The 19,893-nt window shown below is 48.1% G+C and overlaps 1 protein-coding gene across 4 annotated transcripts in view; it reads right to left on the reverse strand.

Annotated features, from left to right (window-relative positions):
* Positions 1 to 1,398: 1,398 nt before the first annotated feature.
* Positions 1,399 to 19,893, reverse strand: part of LOC135995620 (S-adenosyl-L-methionine-dependent tRNA 4-demethylwyosine synthase TYW1-like) — a 115,278-nt gene continuing 96,783 nt past the window's right edge. For 3 of the 4 annotated variants that reach the window (XM_065647071.1, XM_065647070.1, XM_065647069.1), the window contains exons 15-16: positions 15,198 to 15,365; positions 1,399 to 2,964 (exon numbers count right to left, since the gene is read on the reverse strand). In XM_065647071.1, coding sequence (XP_065503143.1) covers positions 2,743 to 2,964; positions 15,198 to 15,365 — 390 coding nt within the window. In that variant the 3' untranslated portion in view covers positions 1,399 to 2,742. The remainder of the gene's footprint in view (positions 2,965 to 15,197; positions 15,366 to 19,893) is intronic. The other variant, XM_065647072.1, reaches the window with a different exon arrangement.

Below are 19,893 nucleotides of genomic sequence, written 5' to 3' on the forward strand. Positions count from 1 at the left end.
AATAGCAGCTCTAACATCATAAATGATTTAGGAGCAGAGCCAGATGAAGACAAAGCTGATGGATGACAATTCCCTGCTTGGGGGATGTTTTCCTGCTGGAGATTTTGGAAACAAATATGTTTATCCTCAGACAAAAATGAAACAGAGTTCCTCAAGTGCTCCCTGGTTTTAAGTGGTTACAATAATTTTTGCCCATTTTGCCTTTCAGATCAAACCTCCTGAGCCTCCAGGTTGGCTGTTGAAGCAGCAGGCCCCTCTTTGCTGGAAACACTCCCCAGGAAGCAAATCATGCCCTGGGTTTGGGCAAAATCCCGAAAAGCAGAGGGAGGTCAGTTCTTTGGGGGTGTCCTGGGCAGACCTGGGGACAGCGAGGAGGATGGAGACCCCCCTGCACCCCCGGCAGGTGGTTCTGGTCCAGATGGAAACGTATGGAAAATGGGTTGGCACAACCCAGTTATTAAGTTTATAGTTATTATGTTTACAGGGACAGAATGTCACCATTGCAAGAGCAGGGGCTGATCCTGAGATTGTGACTTTGGAGAGGTCTTTCCAGATTGGGGACTTTTACTGATCTTTAGAATAATAGAAAAGATTTCATTTAACCAAAGATCACTTTTTTTCAGAGTGCATCCATCCCATCCCATCCCACCCCATCCTCCCTCTGAAAAAACCCACAACCTCCAGCCTCCATGAGCATCCTGGTGAGCGGCAAATCTATTTTAAATCTGAAGGAATAAAGGAAGCAATTTCAGGTGAGGCATGAAATGCTGCTGTTGGAGAGCAGGTAAAAACAAACAAACAAACAAAACCACAAAAAAACCCAAACCCTTCCAGCAGCAGCGAAGCTCTTTGGCCCCAGGACACGATTCCCGTGCCCACCTGGAGCTGCAGCACCGACCCGGGTCCCCAGTTCAGCACCTCCCCGAAATAGCTGGAGCCGGCGATTTGTATGAAGTCATACAATCGAGAGCTGCTTGTGCCAGAGGATTCTTTCGGATACGTGTACAGGAAGACTTCCTTGAAGCACGAGGCAATTCGAGTGGAATCGCAGGAGCGAATCCTCCCCAATCGCTCTCAGAGCAGCTTCCCGGTGGCAACGGGGCCCCAGGAGGGACAGGGGGACACAGCCTTGGTCACCATCCTGCTGGGGTCTAGGGACGCGCATTGGCCCCATGCCCAAGGCCAATGGTTCCCAGGGTGTGTGAGGAAGAGTTTGGCCAGCAGGTCAAGGGACTTTGCACACCATTAAGAAAAAAGACAAAATTCTGCAACACTTGTGCTTTTGAGCCTTTAAAATCCATTTGGAGTCCCCCCTTGCAAAGTCCTGTACAGCAGTGACACACCAGAGGTCCTCTAGGGAAAATCACTTTATTTTCTTTCTTCTTTAGAAACACTTTTTGCAGTCTAAGAAACGAGGTTCTGTTCAAAAGAAATAAACCCACGATGTCAGGAACGCTCCCCACTCACAGCACCGCGGGCGCTGGGAATCGCAGGTTTACGGACTCGCCGTTGAGGTGGGAACGTCGTGAAGGTTCTGGACGCTGCTCCGGGAGTTTAACAAACACAAAACGATCGCGTTTTCTTCCCCCAGCAGCTGACACCTCTGGGGCTAAATTCAGCTCTTTCCACAGCTGGTTGCATCGGGCTCCTTGGCCCAAGGGCTTCAGCTGGAGCAGAACAAGCCACCGTGCAGGTGACGGGGAGCCCTGTTGTCCTCCCATAGCACAGCCCATCACCCCAAAAGGCTGAGGGACACATGTCCAGGGAGCTGCCGGTCACGGGACAGAGCGTTGGACCCTAGTTCAGCCGTTCGGCAGCTGGAGCTCGCACCTAGACATCACCTCTCCGGATTCAAAAAGTTGTTTTTTTGACAAAAAAGACCTCAACCAGATTCAACTTTGCTTATATCAGGTTACCCCCTGCACCCAAAGCAGCAGCAACGCTGCCGACGTGTCCGCACAGAGCAAAGGGAAACGTGTGCTGGTGTCTCACCCGGCGGGCTCCCCAAACCACGTCCTCACCACCCGACGGGGCTTTGAAGAATTCTATGTGTTGTTTAGAGCCGCTGGGGGAGTGCGATAAAAACTGCTCAGAAAATATTCGTTGCCAAACCTACAAAGTTGGAAAATATTTGGAGAGATATCAGAAGTTGCAGGCAATATTAAAGGGGTGCTGCTGCTTACACCATGTCCAAGGTGCAGCTTCTTGGGGGTGGGACAGGGTCTTTACGGCGATTGGCACCAATGTTTAAAATATATAAATCTTTGTTATCGTCAGTACAACAGTTCCAGCAGAGCTCGGGCTTTTAGATCCAGACCCATCTGCGGGTCCCTGCGGTGTCAAAATCCCCTTGGCACTGGTTCTCGTGGACGCCGAATGTTTCTGGGCACCAGCACGTGCTGGAGACCAACGTCAAACGAACGCTCCTCCTCCACATCCAACCCCAAATCCTCTCCGCTGTGGCCACCACAGCCGCTGCCTCCCTCACCACAGTGCTAATTACGATAAATTGCTGGCATGCACCATTTGGGAGTTATCTTGCGATAAAGACCTTTATAAATATTTTCATCCAAGAAGCCCTAAAAACAGGAGGGAAAGGTTAAATAAAGGCTTCGCCCTCCTTCTCAACATCAAACGTCAGAAAAATCTAGGTGATCTATATTAAAAAAAAGTTGGTTTTAGCCTAGAAATGGAACCCAAACCTGATCAGCCAGCCAGGAGCCGGGCGAGCCCCAGCTGCCCTCAGCACCCCGAGATGTCTCTCGCTTTGTTCTTCCGCTGGTATCTCACATCCAGGGGATCAAAGCCCCTTTCCCTGGACCCAAACAGCGCCCAGTCAGGAGTTCTGGCCACGTAATCGGCCGCTGTGAAGGTCTCGGCCCCACCGCTCCTCTCGTGCTCTCGCACCAGCTCCTGGAAGCGTCCGTAGTCGATCCAGGTGAACCAGTCGCCATCGACCTTGAACTGGGAGGAGAAGAAACGTGTTACCGAGCCGGGGAGAATGGGGAGTACGAAATATCACACTCATGCGAAGACAAGCCAGGTGCACGTTAAATTGGTTATGCAGCTGTAGTCTATTCATTTTCTAGCCACATTACAGTCCAGGGTAAAGCCAGCCAGACACTAACACGGGACAGAAAAAAATTCAGGTGGACAAATATCCAGAACTTACCGTTTCTGAGCCAAATTTCATCGCTGAGGTTTGGCACCACACACAGATACAGGATGGGTTTCTTTTTCTTACAGCTTTAGCCATTTAACAGATGATCTTCTGGAGGGTTTGACAGGTGCTTTGCTTGACCCCAATCCCACCACCACCTCGTCCCCACTTTGCCAGGAGGAGGTTTCTACGGCACATCCCAAACCGCACGTTCCAGGCACGTCTGCTCTTGCCAGGTGTCATTATACCCGAAAGACCTCGACTTGAGGCATGGAAAGAGCCCTGAAGGAAACGTGTCTATCCGAAGTGATACCCAGGAACCCCTCGACAAAGGGACATTTCCAAGGCCACCCAAAGGCCCCGTCCGGAGTGTGTGACACGGCCCCAGCGCAGCCACAACCCGGCAAAACACTGCGGGAGCGACAGCGGAGCCGTGTGCTGGACTGGGCTGGATTTGGGCAGTTCTTGAAAGGTGCAAGAGGGTCGTGTCGGGGAACGAGGGAAAATAAAACCGTTCAGTGCCACGGATCCTCTTTCCACGTGAGGGTTTTAAGAACTGCTTATTTTGGCAAGGTGAGGCTGCGTTTGTCTAGCAGACCTGCTCTGCTAATTTAGCAACAGCCCTGACTGAATCCTCAATTAGGATTTATCTAAGAGCTTAATATGCACTTCATCCAAAAAAAATTAAAAAAAGAGGGAAAACAGACTGACTCCCTGTATTTTTCAAAAACTTGATGGCTACGCATTTAAAACGGCACTTGACTTTCTGCCCAAGAGCTAAAAGCTTTTTTGGTTGGAGAAACTGCTGACACCTGCAAAAGTTTGCAATCAAACATTGCTAACGCTCATCGCTGGCCGCCTGCGGAATTACAGCGCGTTTCTGCAGGAGCCGACCCCGCGCAGAGCGGGGATGTGAGACTGCAGAGTCACCGCAGTGGGAACAACTCTCGCCTTAGATAAACTCATCCAACGCTCGTTATTCACATTGCGGGCAACAAGTTGACCATGAGGCGCCAACGTGGCCTGTGGGCAAGAGGCCAATGGTTCCTGGGGTGTGGGAGGAGGAGTGTGGGCAGCAGGTTGAGGGAGGTTGTTCCTCCCGCTCTGCTCTGCCCTGGGGAGGCCAAGAGTTGGGAAGTGAAGCTCTCAGAGGTCACTGGAGGAACACACAGAGGAGAAGGGAGGATGGGGCCAGCCCAAAGGACACATGTCCAGACCTGCCAGACCCCAGGTTGTGCTTCTGAGCAAGGGGGGATGTTGAGAGGTGGCCTGGTGGGTGGCAGGAAGGGACATCTGTCCCCACCGCCGAGACCCCTGAGCATCCACCTTGAATCCTGGGGGTCAGTTTTGGGCCCCTCACACCAAGAAAGGCCTTGAGGTGCTGGAGCGAGTTGAGAGAAGGGAACAGAGCTGGTGAGGGGCTGGAGCACAAGTGTGATGGGAGCGGCTGAGGGAGCTGGGGGTTCAGCTGGAGAACAGGAGCTGAGGGGAGACCTTCTGATCTCTGACCTGCCTGAAAGGAGCTTGGAGCCAGGGGGGTCGGGCTCTGCTCCCCAGGAACAAGCGCCAGGACCAGAGGAAACGGCCTCAAGTTGCGCCAGGGGAGGTTGAGGTTGGATCTGGGGAACAATTTCTTCCCCCAAGGGCTGTGGGGCATTGGAACAGGCTGCCCAGGGCAGTGCTGGAGTCACCATCCCTGGAGGGGTTGGACAGACGGGGATGAGGTTCTCAGGGACATGGGGCAGTGCCAGGGCTGGGTTATGGTTGGACTTGATGATCTTGAGGATCTTTTCCTACCAAAATAATTCTATGATTCTTTAAAGCCCCAGCTCTGCTTTCCTGGACATTAACCTACTTCCTTACAGGATAGAACCCTCCAGATTTGCATAAACCACCTGTGCTGCTTGGGCCCTGAACTTTGGTCAGGTCACCAAAGTGAGATTTTAAGCTATTTAATTTTGATTCCGCCTGAGCGTGCAGCTTCTGCCACAACACTGGTGTTAAGGCCAGGAGCCACAGAACCATAGAACTCTAAGGTGACGATACCGTTCCCCCCAGAACAACCAGACAAAGGCCGTCTGGGTTTCATTAGACAAGCAGATTAAATAATATTAAAGATTTTTAGTGCCGCAACAGCACAGCTATAAAACACGAAGAAATGGGAGCAATCTTTTAAGTGTGTCATGGAAAGCAATTACTTCTGCTGAGGAATAAAAACCAGACAAACACGGGGTGTGGGAGAACAGCCTCAATTGCCCACAGGTTTGCAGATTTGACTTTAACAATTTTGTGATTATTCCACAGATAACAAAAGATTTAAGACTCAAAGTAGTTTCACAACATCCATATAACAGGCGAGACAATGCTAAACATCGGTGCTATTTGAGGCTAACGCGGTTGGGTTTTTTATTGAATTTTTCACCACCTGGTTAAGTCTCTTAAGGTAGATAAATACATCGGCAAAAGACAAATGGCTGAAACCCTTCCCTCATATTTTTTTTTTTTTAAGCTAGCATCATAAAAAAAGTAATGAAGCTCCTGCAGCTGGCTCTGAAGCCAGGCTGGGTTGTCTGGAAAAATCAAACTCATAGAATCATAGAATCATTTCAGCTGGAAAAGACCCTCCAGATCATCAAGTCCAACCGTAACCCACCCCTGGCACTGCCCCATGTCCCTGAGAACCTCATCTCCGTCTGTCCAACCCCTCCAGGGATGGTGACTCCAGCACTGCCCTGGGCAGCCTGTTCCAATGCCCCACAGCCCTTGGGGGAAGAAATTGTTCCCCAGATCCAACCTCAACCTCCCCGGGCGCAACTTGAGGCCGTTTCCTCTGGTCCTGGCGCTTGTTCCTGGGGAGCAGAGCCCGACCCCCCTGGCTCCAAGCTCCTTTCAGGCAGGTCAGAGATCAGAAGGTCTCCCCTCAGCTCCTGTTCTCCAGCTGAACCCCCAGCTCCCTCAGCCGCTCCCATCACACTTGTGCTCCAGCTCCTTCCCCTTCTCTCAACTCGCTCCAGCACCTCAAGGTCTGTCCTGTAGCGAAGGCTTCGCTCGGGCAGTGAGATGGCACAGGAGCCAGCGCACACCTTCCCCTTGGAGCTCGTGTTTCCAGGGTCCCCAAGGCCCCGTCACCGCTGGGTCCCTGCAGACACGATCCAGGTGCACAGCAATGCAAACCTTGCCTGATTTTTGCAGATCCTACAGCTGGGGCATTGCCCCAAGCAGGCATTAATGCTGGAAAAACAAGAGAGGGAGAACTCGTCGTGGCCTTCAAGGCCAGAAAAGCAGATTTAGGTGTGATGCTGGACCGGCACTGGGGACATTTGTCGGGAGGTTACACACCCTTACCAGAACAGCACGGCTGGATCACGGAGAGCAATGGAGCAAAGGGACAGAGTGACCTGCCCGGGGCTGTGGTGTCCACGGACATGGCCAGTCCCTTCAACAGTCTATAGCAAAATTTATCTATATACTGCAAAGACAATTAGGAGCCAGGACTAAAACAGGGAGCCAAGACACCTGGGAGCATCAACACAGCACAGCTCACACCTCCCTCTTCTCCTAGAACTCATGAGAGAGGATACAAACAAGAAACGTCTTTAAATTATCTTTTGCAGTGGGTTTACAGCTGCTCCGACTGCAAAGAGAGAAGCTTCTTGCTACAGAAACCCATAAGCATTCATGGAGGAGAAGAGCCACAACACTACATATTTTTTTTCTTATCAACATATTTGCATAAGCGACTTTTTGGGGTTAAAAACATATGCATATATTGAGGCTAATATAGTAGTACAATTTACTACATATTCCTCCAGACATGCATAATTGCTGAGAAATAAACACAGGGTTTATACGAAGGGATAAAATACAGAAGAGAGGCAGAGAAGAAACTCTAACACTGAGAAAATGGGAGCCAGCCAAAAATCAATTAGTTTGTCCTAACAAGGATAATATGGTATTTTCTTTACAGAAAAACACACTGAAACTAGAAGGTTCCTCATCATCCATTCATTATGGTCTTTCTGTATAAAAAAAAAATTAATATATTTTCAGGAAAGGACTACATAGTAGTGGCTATCGCAAGGCAGCATCCCCAAGGAGCAGAGAACGCAGAGCTTTGGGTCTCGCAACAGCCGCTCTTTAATTGCTCAAGGATGCGAAGATTTAGTCATCCGACACAAGGCTTCTTCCCCAGGCAGATGCATAGGGTTTAACGATTAAATACAGCAGGTTTATGTGTAAAGACCACACACACAAAAAAGAGTAAATCCAGCAGATAAAACAGCGCAGGGAAGCACAGGAACCGGTGCAGCAACACACAGGGGGTAGGGAGAGCCCACGGCAGGCAGGGATTCGCTTTCCAAAAAATAAAAATAACAAAATCATTTAATGTACAAAGACTTTTAAGGGAAGTAACGCACTCAGAGCCTGCAAACATTATGGTCCCTGCACCGCCTGAGCATTTAAACACACAGAGGGATTTAAAATAAACCAAACCACTACCACGCTCCATTTATTCTGCCTGTGAAAACAACTTATCTTTGAATTATCTTTGGAGAAGCAGCCAGGAGACTCTCAGTCTGTTTTGCAGGGGCTTTCTTTAAAATATTTTCTTTGCCGAGCTTAAATATACTGTTTCGCTATGAAGGAAAAGCTTTGTTCTGGGGAGACGGAGTGTGACTTTGCGCACAGGTCTTCGGCAGATTTATTTACTTTTAATTCCATGGTTACATGTCTATGGTCATGGACCTCAAACACTTGTTTGCAAGTTTTCCTGCCTGTGCAGATTGTGGATCTCAGGTCGAGTGAGCTCATGGCCCACGTGGTCACTGAAGAGCACTCATCCCGCACCCACACCCTACAGGGCTTTTATTAAGAGTATTTTGAGGGGAAAAAAAAAAATCCATAGCAGAAACACTCTCCCTTAGCACCTCTGGCAGCAGCTGGAACAATCCCACACCAAAACACTGCAAGTTTCATCAAACTCCAGTGATAAATCTCAGAATACAGAAATAAATCCATCCCAGCTACTTTTTACTCCAGCCGCGCAGGAGTCGAACACTCGTCATCCCTTTTGTTTCCTTGGACATTTCCGTTGTCACCGCAGAGACCAGGGGACACGTACGGAGCCCAGCTCTGCCGCAGCGCATCGGCCCTGAACAAACAGCACAAAGCTCACGGGTGACGGCTCTGTGAACCACGTCCACATGTTCCGTGGGGTAACAAACATCTGGATTTTCTATACCGGACAGACAGGAGCCTCATGGACTGTCTAGACGGTGCAGCTGGGCTCTGGCAGCAGCAGGAATGAAAACACCCCGGCAGCCGAGGCCACGCAAGAAGCTGGGATGGGTAAGTTCATCCCACTCTCACCATGGCTGACTGGCGAGTTTTTACCTTTACGATCCCCCTTCTGGAAAATAAAGTCACATCTTCTGGCTCCACGTCACCTCCCAAGGTCACTTGGCTTAGAAACGTTTAATTCTGCTGCTACCTGAAACAGGACATGTCAAATGTGTCAACCTGGGGATTAGTTCCCCCTTCAGATTTGTAATTCAGCAGCTTCCAGCTCCTGGTTTTCTCTTGCTGGTCCCCATTGCCAGCCACTTCTCTGGGTACAACATCAAAAGCAGCTGGAAAAATGATCTCCATGGCTCCAGTCTTGAGCTCCTTCATTTCAATTTGAAGACAGCCCATCATCGCAATAAACAAACCGGTTTTTGCACTTTCACACAGGTTATTATTAAAACAGATCATATAGAATGGGAGTGCAAAGCACTTAAATTATACAACTGCTGTGACTATTTTCGCCACCTGCCACTAAGAAGCTCTCCAATCAAATAATTCACTGAATTATTACACATAATTTCTCATCTAATTAAGGCTCACAATTATTTAAGGCTACCTTTGTTTGACAGTGGAAGTGATTGAACTGGAGTTACTCATGAAAAGAAGAAATATTGTCGATTAATTTATCTAAACAGGATCATATTGCTTGTGAAAAAGCGACAAAACTTTTCCTTTTAATTACCAGTTGTAACCTCAGACTTTAAGGAGAAGAAATTAAGATTAAGCTGGTTATTAAGTTACAAATGTGTGCAGTCCAGGGCAATAATCAATGGAACAGGACACTGGGCATGTCCACGTCCATGGGGTTAAACCAAAATCTGCGGAGGGACAGTGAGTCCTGGGAATAACCCAGCTGTGAAAGCCCTCGCAACTTCGCAGACAGTGTCTATGAACAATTAACGGCACCAACGGTTTCCATCGATTTTAGATGGAAACACAAAGCAGCCTCATATTAATAGTTATATATTCAGTGACCTAAATCAGCACTCATTAGCAATGAGACACATTAAAGTAGATGAAAAACCTTCCAAATCCGGCATCTAGAATGTCTGGAAATGGGATCTGCTGTCGTGTTCTCCAAAAGTGAAATAAAAAGGCACCAGCAAAGCAACACAAAGGTGACCCGAGCGCCTCGGGACGGCTCCTCCGCAACGCGCTGCCTTCCGCTTATTCCATCGAATCTTGCTCGAGTTATTCTAAAGAAAAGATTCATTATTGCTAAAGTGGTTTTTTGTTTTTTGTTTTTTTTTTTTTTTTAATTCTTACCCGCTGCGGAACGGAACATCTCATCTGCCAATTAAATCAGGGCTACATGCAGACAGTTTTAATTCCGACGGATGAAAAAGGGATAACTGTGATCTTCCTTTAATAACTAACAGATCAAGCTCAGAGCCGCCTTCCTATTTGGAAGGAGAAAACGGAAAGAAAAAAAAACCTTCAGGAAAGATAACGTTTCATGCTCACACCTGCATTAAGGTGCTTCTTTGGCTACTGAGACACCTTGTCCTCAGCTGGGGAATCCCCTGCATCTGCACAGAAACAGGGACATTGCACCTACTGGGGGACATTATCGCACGAAGCAGCAAACCCAGGTTTGTTTTTCCCCTTGCGCTGTGATTTTGTCACAGGGACGGGGTGACCGGTGGGCGAGCAGGCAGAGGACGTGGTCCCAATTCTGGATCTGGACCGCAACGACGGCTTGCGCTCTGCAAATGATGTGCGAAGGCAGGAAGGAAATAAAACGCAACGGACTATTTTTCTCTAATATAACCCTTGTTAGTCGATCTGCAGCTGGTAGTTAAGTGCTTCCTTTTCCTCCCTAAATATAGATGAATTGCTCAGCATGGAACAACTTCAGCGCCTTTCACCCGACCTCTTGAGCCTCCGCGAGCACAGCCAGGACGCACGTGAAGCCCTCGGGTCCCTCCTGAGCCCGCGGTGCAGACATGGGCGATGCTGGAAACCCCGGTGGGAAGGGAAAGGCTGATTCCTCCTTTCCTGGGAAGATTGATGGAGAGCAATGAGCACCTTTGGCCATGTTCCCATCTCCCCACAACTCATTTCAACTCAAACTCCTCGTGACGCCTGCTCGGTGGTACCCTGTGTACCCTCAGCACTGCATTCTGGCCCCGGAAAAGATCAAATTATTACAGGGAGCTTCCTAAAAGCAGCTGCCTTGGGTCATTTTGTGGCTCATTCCTGAGTGCAGGGGACACCACACTCACCCTGGAGAACACCCAGTTCACCTGGACCACATCCAGCGGGGAAATAGAATCATAGAATTACAATGTCCTGAGTTGGAAGGACCCCTAAGGATCATCAGGTCCAGCTCCTCTCCCTGCACAGGACACCGCGTGTCTGAGGACATTGTCCAGTCTCTTCTTGAACACTGTCAGGTTGGGGCCGGGACACCTCCCTGGGGAGCCTGTTCCAGTGTCCAGCACCTCTGGGTGAAGAACCTTTTCCTCATGTCCAACTGCCCCTCCCCTGGCACATCTTCCTGCCATTCCCTGGGTTCTGTCACTGTCACAGAGAGAAGAGCTCAGCCCTGCCCCTCCTGCTCCCCTGCTGGAGCTGCAGCCCCATGAGCTCTGCCCTCAGTCTCCTCTGCTCCAGCTGAACAAACCCAGGGACTTCAGCCGCTCCTCACACGGCTTCCCCTCCAAACCCTTCACCAGCTTCGCAGCCTCCTCTGGACACTCTCCAGCAGCTTTATCTCCTTTTCTCCTGTGTCCCCAGCCCTGCACACAGTGAATGCTCCAGGTGAGGCCGCCCCAGCGCAGAGCAGAGCGGGACAATCCCCTCCCTGCCCGGCTGGCCCTGCTGTGCTGGGTGCACCAGGACACGGGTCTCTCTTGGCTCCAGGGACACTGGTGGCTCATGTTCAACTTGCCATTGACCAGAACCCCCAGGTCCCTCTCTGCAGAGCTGCTCTCCAGCATCTCGTCCCCCAGTCTGTCTGTACAGCCGGGGTTGTCTCAGGTGTAAGATCCGGCACTTGCCCTTGTTGAACTTCATGTGGTTGGTGATTGCCCAGTTCTCCGGTTTGTCCAGATCTCTCGGCAGGGCCTCTCTGCTCTTCAGAGTGTCCAAGGGAGGTCCAGGACACAGACAGGAGTTGGATTCGATGATCCTTGTGAGCCCCTTCCAACTCAGGACATTCTATGATTCTGTAACTCTATGACCCAGAACCGTATCCACATGACGAGGGAACATCTGCATCCAGGGTATGGACTCGGTTCTGCTTGCGGAAGTCAGGCTTATCCATTTATTAGGGTAAAAAAGGACGACAATGACACTTTTCTGAGCCCTCCAGCCATCATGTCACCCTGTTAACTGAGATCTCTGAAGACAGCAAAGATGGATGGGACTGCAGGACTATTCCCTGTACTAGACATAGTTCATTACCATGAAAAATCAACCCCAGCACCGCCAGGCTGATGCAGGGATGCTCACGCCTGCTGGTAAACCTGCCACGGAGCAGACCGAGCAGCAAAACTCCCAAGCAGCAGCCGATACAAATTGCACCGACAAGAAACTCGCAGTTGTAAAACAACAGGGAGAACGGGGCTGGGAAACAACGCGCTTGCAAGAGCAAGGTAGATATTTAAATGAATTAACAGGAGATAATTGGCAGGCAGGTGTTTCGACACAGAACGGGTGGTAAACACATGTGTAAAGCAAATCCAACAAAGTGGAGCGGAGGGTTTTATTCTAGAAATTACTAAGATGTTAACTCTCATTTGAAACAAAATCTTGGCTGTGAGGCAGCTGTAGCACATTCCGCTTTCTCAGGCACTTGTTATGGTTGTCTTGAGGATACGTTTATTGTTACAACCCAGGAAAAGCAGCCGCCTAAGGTCTCTCTCTGGAAAAGGTTACTTGAATTAACTGTTAAATTATAAAGTAGCTGCTGTCTCAATATCTCAGCCAATTAGTTCAAAAGTGCTGTAATAAATTAGTTTTTTTTGTACCATGGCGCTTATAGGATTTGCTACAACGCAAATATAATCACTCAACAATTGAGCACTATTGCTGAAGAAAAGAATCAAAGAGGACGGAGCCAAAACAGCTCTCAAGGAGGGATGGAAACCAGCACGTACGGGGAACTGGGAAGCTGGGAGGGGGTGCAGAAGAGCCGGGAAGAAGAGATGTCCCCCCATGGGAGCCCAGCCCAGCCCTGCCTGTCCCCCCTCATCCTTTACGCTTAAGCAGCTGATACCCGGTTGGCCCAAAAAAACCATGGAAATACCAGTAACCAACATGTTTTCAGGTCATGCTGAGCAGGGCACAGGTGCTCTCCATGTGATTTTTTTTTTTTTACGGCGCTGTGAAGGGTAACTAGAAAACAAACATTTTGCTGTAAGGCTTGTAGTTTATGAGGCTTGTTAAGCTCTGCTCAGGTAGTACCAGATCCAAAGCTCCCGCAGGTGAAGCGCGGCACATCCCAATGAGTCCTGATGGGTTCACGAGCGCCTGTAACTGCAGAGACACTCGGACACCAGGATCCCACAGCTGGTCAGCAAGAAAAAATAAAGAAAAATGGGGATGTGTGTGTGGGAAGAGACTTGAAGCCTAATGGTAGATGTTTTAAGACACTGAAGTACCCCCAAAATGCTCCTGTCTCTGTATCGCCTCTTGATTTCCTGAGAAAATAACCACAGACATACAAATTGCAGTTTTCTCTACCTAAAAATCCCTTTTTCCACCTAAATCCTTGGCCTTAAGAGACTTCAGAGCCCAAGTCCTGAACTATTACTTATCAGGTAAGCAGGTGCCAATCAGTGATTCTCCATAAATCAAGGAGCAGAGGCTGCAAGCAAAACATGTTATTCCCCTGGCATTTCAATATTGGCATCTAAAATTATTAATGTGAGCGTTGTTTGAACACCTCAAAACCCAGACCTAGAAGAACACAGTGAAATAAATCACATTCCCTAACGATTTTTATTACCGTCTTCCTGCAGCTCCTTAACTTTTTAAAGACACCTTTGATTTTGCAATTACTCACTGCGGTTTGATTGTTCCCAGAGCATGGGTTTTCTGCAAATAATAGACACTGACAAATTTTATTCTCCACTGGAGCCTGAAATTCTGAATTAAACGTAATAGAAATAAATTTATTTTTTATTAGTTATTTTAGTACAGAGCATAGATTATTTCCAAAAGACACCCTCTCCTAATGGCTTTGGAAAGCAAAGCAGCTGTTGAATTCCTCCTGGGCCGGTATCAATCTATTCTTGTTACTAACAGTGTTGTTTAAATTATGCTTCAATAAGTTAGGGGGCAATTTGGTTCCTTTCTTTCCCTGGGCCCTTCACCTTAGAACGGAAAAAGAATATTTTGCATTCAAGGATTTGCACAGGCACAGTTGCCAGTGGCAACAACCAAGACCGAGACTGTAAATAAAGCAACTTTAAGGTGAGTTAAAACAAAAGCGGCGCCAGGTATCCTGTTCTCTGCTCCTTTAGAGCTGTGCCCATAAAACTGGAAATTGCGAAAGAAACCACAGGTTTGTAACCGTGCAGAGTTTTCACCAACGAGATTCTAATCAAACATGTATTTAAAATATTGCAATATTTTGCAAATAGTGATTTTAACCAGTTATTCCCCGTGCGTACTGCGAACCACCTGGCATGGAAAGCCCGACACCACTCAAACCAGCTCCTATTCAGGCAAGGGACACGAGAGCACTCGTGACTTCAGCAAACGCAAGCGAAGAACATGCAAAGAGCAAAATCATCACAATTAGCATTGTAAGTAGCTGCTCCATCAGTTGCCTAGCTAGCCCACTACTATACATTTTTATTATCTTTCTATTAAGCTTTTCTGAATCTCACAAAGGCAAATTGTACTTGAGATTTTTCATATCCTGCCATCTTTTAATTTTTTTTTTTTTTCTTTTTTGGCATTTCACTTGTATTCCAAACTGTGTGGATGGTATTTAAGAAGGAACCCAAACTTTGGACACAGCATTTTACACACACACAGGCTGCTGAGCCGCACTGGGCCTGCAAAACGCCTGCTGTCCGAGGGCAGCACCGTGACCTCTTCTCCATCCTCAGGATGGAGAACGTGGTTAATTGTCCCAGCTGCTTCATTCGTCCTGCAAAGCAGTTCTGCAGGAAGGCAGCTCCAGTTCAAAAGGAAAGCAGCCTCTGCTAACATCCACATATCAATGTCTTTTACCAAAATTATTTCTCTGAATGAAGAAAAATACATTAACTCTGATTGAGAGGAAGGATGTCTGCAGTTCTGGTGAGTATAGCAAAGATCAACAAGAGGAAAAACACCTCCTAAGCCTATTTTGGTGTAACTTCCTTAGCAAGCTGTCTGTGCCACTGAAAACCATCATGAAAATCTAGAAGCAAGACAAAACCAGCTAACGCATCTAAACAAAACTTGTTCTTCTTTCTCAAAATGCAAAGCGAGAGTGACAAAGCCCAGGAGACGCTGCACCTGCCTCCTCCTGCAGCCGTTAAATGCATCTTGCTGGGATTGCCAGAGAAAGGCTGAGTTATCACAACCTGCAGCGGCTTCACTAACTACCCCACAACTCTCTGCAATACATGTTTTCCCCCAAAAAGCATCCAGCCAACTCTAGAGAGAATGTATGTTGGAACAATGCAATTGTGCAACGTTTCCAAGGAGAAGATACAGCGCCTGGTGTCTCACCCCGGCGCAGTCTCACCTTTTTGTGGGCTATTAGGAGACAGTTGGAGTGTTGGTGCTCGCAGGCGATCTCGTAGTCGGGGACGAGCTCGGCCAGGTCCTGGACGAAGCGCACGACTTCCTCATGCCAGGGGACATTGGCCATAGTGAGGTTGCTGGCCGAGCTTTCGCCGCAGTACGTGACACCCTGCGGAGAAACGTGGAAACCGGCACCGTCAGCTCAATCCTTCACACATTCGGGGAAGTACCAGGAAATCGGCCACACCGAACCCAAAAATGGTCTGTTTTGCCTGCACTTCACACTGTAGCTTATGGAAAGGCAACAAACTTGGGGATGGCATAAAAAAAAAAAAATAAAAAAAAAATAAAAAAAATCAGTGTAGCCCTCAGTGATGGCACCAAACCGCTGTCCCCAGGCTTGCCCAGGAGTAAATCCCAGGTGAGGCTTAATCATAGAATCGTTTCGGTTGGAAGAGACCCTCGGGATCATTGAGTCCAACCATAACCCAACTCTAGCACTAACTCATGTCCCTGAGAACCTCGTCTAAACGCCTTTTAAACGCCTCCAGGGATGGTGGCTCCACCACTGCCCTGGGCAACTCTACCACTTCCCTTTATCCTGGGAAGCACCTTTAAAAGCATCCGAATGGAGGATGCTCGTGCTCCTGAGCTACCGTGGGACCTTTGAGAAGGTCACTTCGTTCTCAACACACGATATGCCTGGAAGAAAATCTGGAAAAAGCAACACAAGTGAGGATGACACTTGTAGAGATAAGTGTCCCGTGTGCCGCAGAGGGAAGGACCTGTCCCCTCCGAGCCAGGGCTGCGATTTCTGCCGCCGTCCTCTCATATCCATGCAAATCCCATCCCAGCCCCTTGTAAAAACACCCAACACCTTCTCCTTGCTACCTGTGCCCATATAGTGCTGGCTCTCCCTGCTTCCAGCTGTCCAATTTAATTACAAGTTGATTAAAACCACTTATTTCACCTGCAGACGATAACTGCCCCAGATCAAGACCATTTTGGCAATCAAGACACAAAGACAGTCCCTGCGCCCCGACACCCATTTGCCATTTTCCCCGTGGTGCCCACACAATGAGGCCCAGGAACCGTAACCTGGCGCTATGGGTACGTATATTGGAGATTCTGAGTAAAACAGCAGCAGCTGGAACTCAGAGAAACAGCAGATTTCTTTTAAAAACCTTTCCTTCTCTTCTGTGCATGTGCAAAGTGTACAATTCTTGAAAGCTTAAAGAGCAAAATCACTTAAAAAAACCCCCTCACTGACAATAGATGGCTACGGTGGCTGCCGGATGGATATTCAGTGCTCCAGACTCTTATTAAAAAAAATAAAATAAGAGATTAGGGGCATTTGTCCAAACTGCTCAATATCCCTCCTGTATATTGAGGGCCACGAGCTAGATGCAAAAATAGCATTGGCACAGTAAAGCCAGTGCAAACAGTCAGTAAACACACAGATTATTTCTCAGGGCTGAGCACATGAGCAAACACCCAAAAATATAAAAGCATTTGTAAAAACTCCCTCCAGCTCATCTCACTCTGTCTTTTGCCTAAATTAATTCAGTGAATAATGAGAGCTGTTTGGAAAAAAGTCCATCTCTGACTGCGTCACGCAGAGGGAGGGTGAAAATCCAGCCTTAAGCTGGTGTCTTAGAGTAACTTTTACTGTTTAGTGACAAGTTGAATTGACTTGATGACTTTAAAAAGCAGCTTGTGTTGTTTTGGTCAAAGGCCACCAGAACAATTGAGGAATTTCTATAATCCTACCACTCCATGAAGAGTCCGTGCTGCTTTGTGAAACGCTGAGAGCTGAAGTCATCGCCCCAGAGAAAACATCCACAGGAAACAGAGGGATTTTCTTATAGGATTGATTTGCGCTGATTGCAGATCTCCTACCTGACGCAGTCTGCCAGCCCAACGGCCAGCACCAGCTCTCCCGAGCTCCCCTGATTTATCAGAAATAAAAGTCACGTAGTGCTGGCAACTGAAAAAAAAAAAAAAAAAAAAATCGCTAGTCCATGGGGTGGGATGTACGAGCAGGATGAGCATCCCTTGGGCAGAGTGCGGGGAGAAGCTGCTCGTGGGTTGGCAAAGTTCCGCAGCTCATGGGTGCGAATGAGTCTTTGGAGAAAGAGCTTTTCTGATCGTTTTCTGGAAGCTCAAAACTAGTCACTAATCTAGAAGTGGCATTGTTAAAAAGACACCTGCATCTCAGATTTAATTGTATTAAGTCAGAAGAGATCATAGAATCGTTTTGGTTGGAAAAGACCTCCAAGATCATCCGGTCCAACCATAACCCACCCCTGGCACTGCCCCATGGCCCTGAGAACCTCATCTCAGCGTCTGTCCAACCCCTCCAGGGATGGTGACTCCAGCACTGCCCTGGGCAGCCTGTTCCAATGCCCCACAGCCCTTGGGGGAAGAAATTCTCCCAAATTTCCAACCTCAGCTTCCCCTTGAGGCCGTTTCCTCTGGTCCTGGCGCTTGTTCCTGGGGAGCAGAGCCCGACCCCCCCTGGCTCCAAGCTCCTTTCAGGCAGGTCAGAGATCAGAAGGTCTCCCCTCAGCTCCTGTTCTCCAGCTGAACCCCCAGCTCCCTCAGCCGCTCCCATCACACTTGTGCTCCAGCCCCTTCCCCAGCTCCGTTCCCTTCTCTCAACTTGCTCCAGCACCTCAAGGCCTTTCTTGTCTTCAGGATACCTGGTTTTCGCTCCAGCTCCCTTTCCAACCACCCAACAGAGCAAAGGGACTGAAGGAAAGAGCGTTGGAGGGGGACACGAGTTCCTGCTGTTCCTTACACAAAGCCAAGACTCCAGCACTGCTGGTTTGGGTGATTTACTGACAACAGAAGCTGAGGTCCCCTGGTCACAGCCATACCCACCCCTGCAACCATCACCGGCCAGTGATCACAACCCCTCACGTTCTCACACACCCCACTCCATCCAACTTCAGCCTCACCTTTTTGAGATCAGCTGCTCTTAATCTGGAGATCTGATCACTTGAACCTCCTGAATTACCGACTTAGTCTCAGCCATGACCTTGATTTCACTACTGCTTTGCTCCTTCTTTAATTACAGTAGTAAAACTCTCATAAATTAGCTCAGCAGTATGTAGCTTACTAAGATTTATTTTTGCTTATTTCTTTCTTTCCAGATAAAATTCGTTAAAGGCTCATGCAGCTGGTTTAACCGGTGGTATCACAACACAGGTCACAAACCCACCGGCACCCAAAAGGACAAAACTCACACAAGAAACTCTGCTTTTCTGCCAGACAACAGCCCAACTCCTCTGTACCTCTCTAGGTGTTTTCATCACCTTTGCTCTTCGGCTGAGCTATTTTATTCCAGTCACAAAACCCCACCGAGCAGGGCTCTTTAAAACAGAGCGCGCACAATTTTATGGATGATTATGTTTTGTGTTTGCATGTTTTTTCACTGTGAAGAACATTTCTCCTTTTTTAAAATGGCATTTGCCTCCACGCTGTTTACAGCACCTGGTCCTGGCCGACGTTCCACCTGCAAGACCTAATTCAGCTCCACTAAAGCTGAACCCGACACGTCCAGCAAGAAACAGAGACAAGATCCTTTGCAAACACTTAAAATCAGAGCAAGGTGAACCATGCTGTGCTTAAATAGAGCTACAAAAGAAACAGATTCACGCTAATTAGAAACTGTACGAGTTTTGGAAGCAATTACTTTCTTGCTAGTAAATTTATGAGGGATCTCCGCTATTAATCTGCCCAAGCAAAGGATCTTAGAGCCACGCACCATAACTCACACCGGCGCGGAAACAGGTTGACGTGCACAACCGCAGACGAGCTGGGGAGTGTTCAACGGGGAAGTACATTAATTTTTTTAGCCCAGCTCTGAAAATCTGAAAAAAGATTTTAAACGTTCTTAGATTAGAGCAGCCAACCATGCGGATAATAGGATATGTATCTCCCCAGCTCAGCTGTATAGACGCAGCCCCGAATAGCAATATTTTCCCTGCGTTCATTATACAGATTATGGTTTGAGCAGCATGAAAAATGTACGGCTACAGAGGGGGAAAATTCTTTGGAAACTACAACATGACTCATTCTCTTAATAAACTTCAAAGATATCATTTACAAGCAAAGAAAGCGCAGCAGCAAATGGAATAACTAAGTGCTCAGATAGCTGATTAATCCACGAGCACAAATCAATGAAAATCAGCTTAGCAGCACAGCGAGTGAAAGCACAGCAGCTTTCAACCTCCCCAACTTAAAACCTGAGTTAATTAACAGCACTGATGCCACTTGAAAAACATGAACAGTTGATTAGGGTGGTCATATTTTTCAGTAATACACAGAGACAGTTATTAAGACATCAAATATTAAAAAAGGAAACCATTCTATTCTACAACCCTAAGCACTTACACCAACTTTCCTGCAGCAGCAACATCAATGATGCTGCCTCTTAATTCGTCTTTAATAAGGGTGCTTTTAGCATCCTAATCACGCCATGCATTTGGCCAAATACCTTGAAATGCAGAAGCCTTTTGCAAAGCATCTCAGCTGTTCCTGTTACCCTGGTACGGATCCTGAGCGTGCTCTGGGTTTCTGTGCTGCCGGAACGCAGCCGAGCGGGCACGACTGTATTTAAACAACGCCTGACGCCGGGATGGTCATCGCTGCAGCGAGCAGCACGTTCCTCGTGCCACCATCGGGCTTCTTGC

The sequence above is a fragment of the Caloenas nicobarica genome, chromosome 17 (genome assembly GCF_036013445.1).
Source record: "Caloenas nicobarica isolate bCalNic1 chromosome 17, bCalNic1.hap1, whole genome shotgun sequence".
Taxonomy (NCBI): Eukaryota; Metazoa; Chordata; class Aves; order Columbiformes; family Columbidae; genus Caloenas; species Caloenas nicobarica.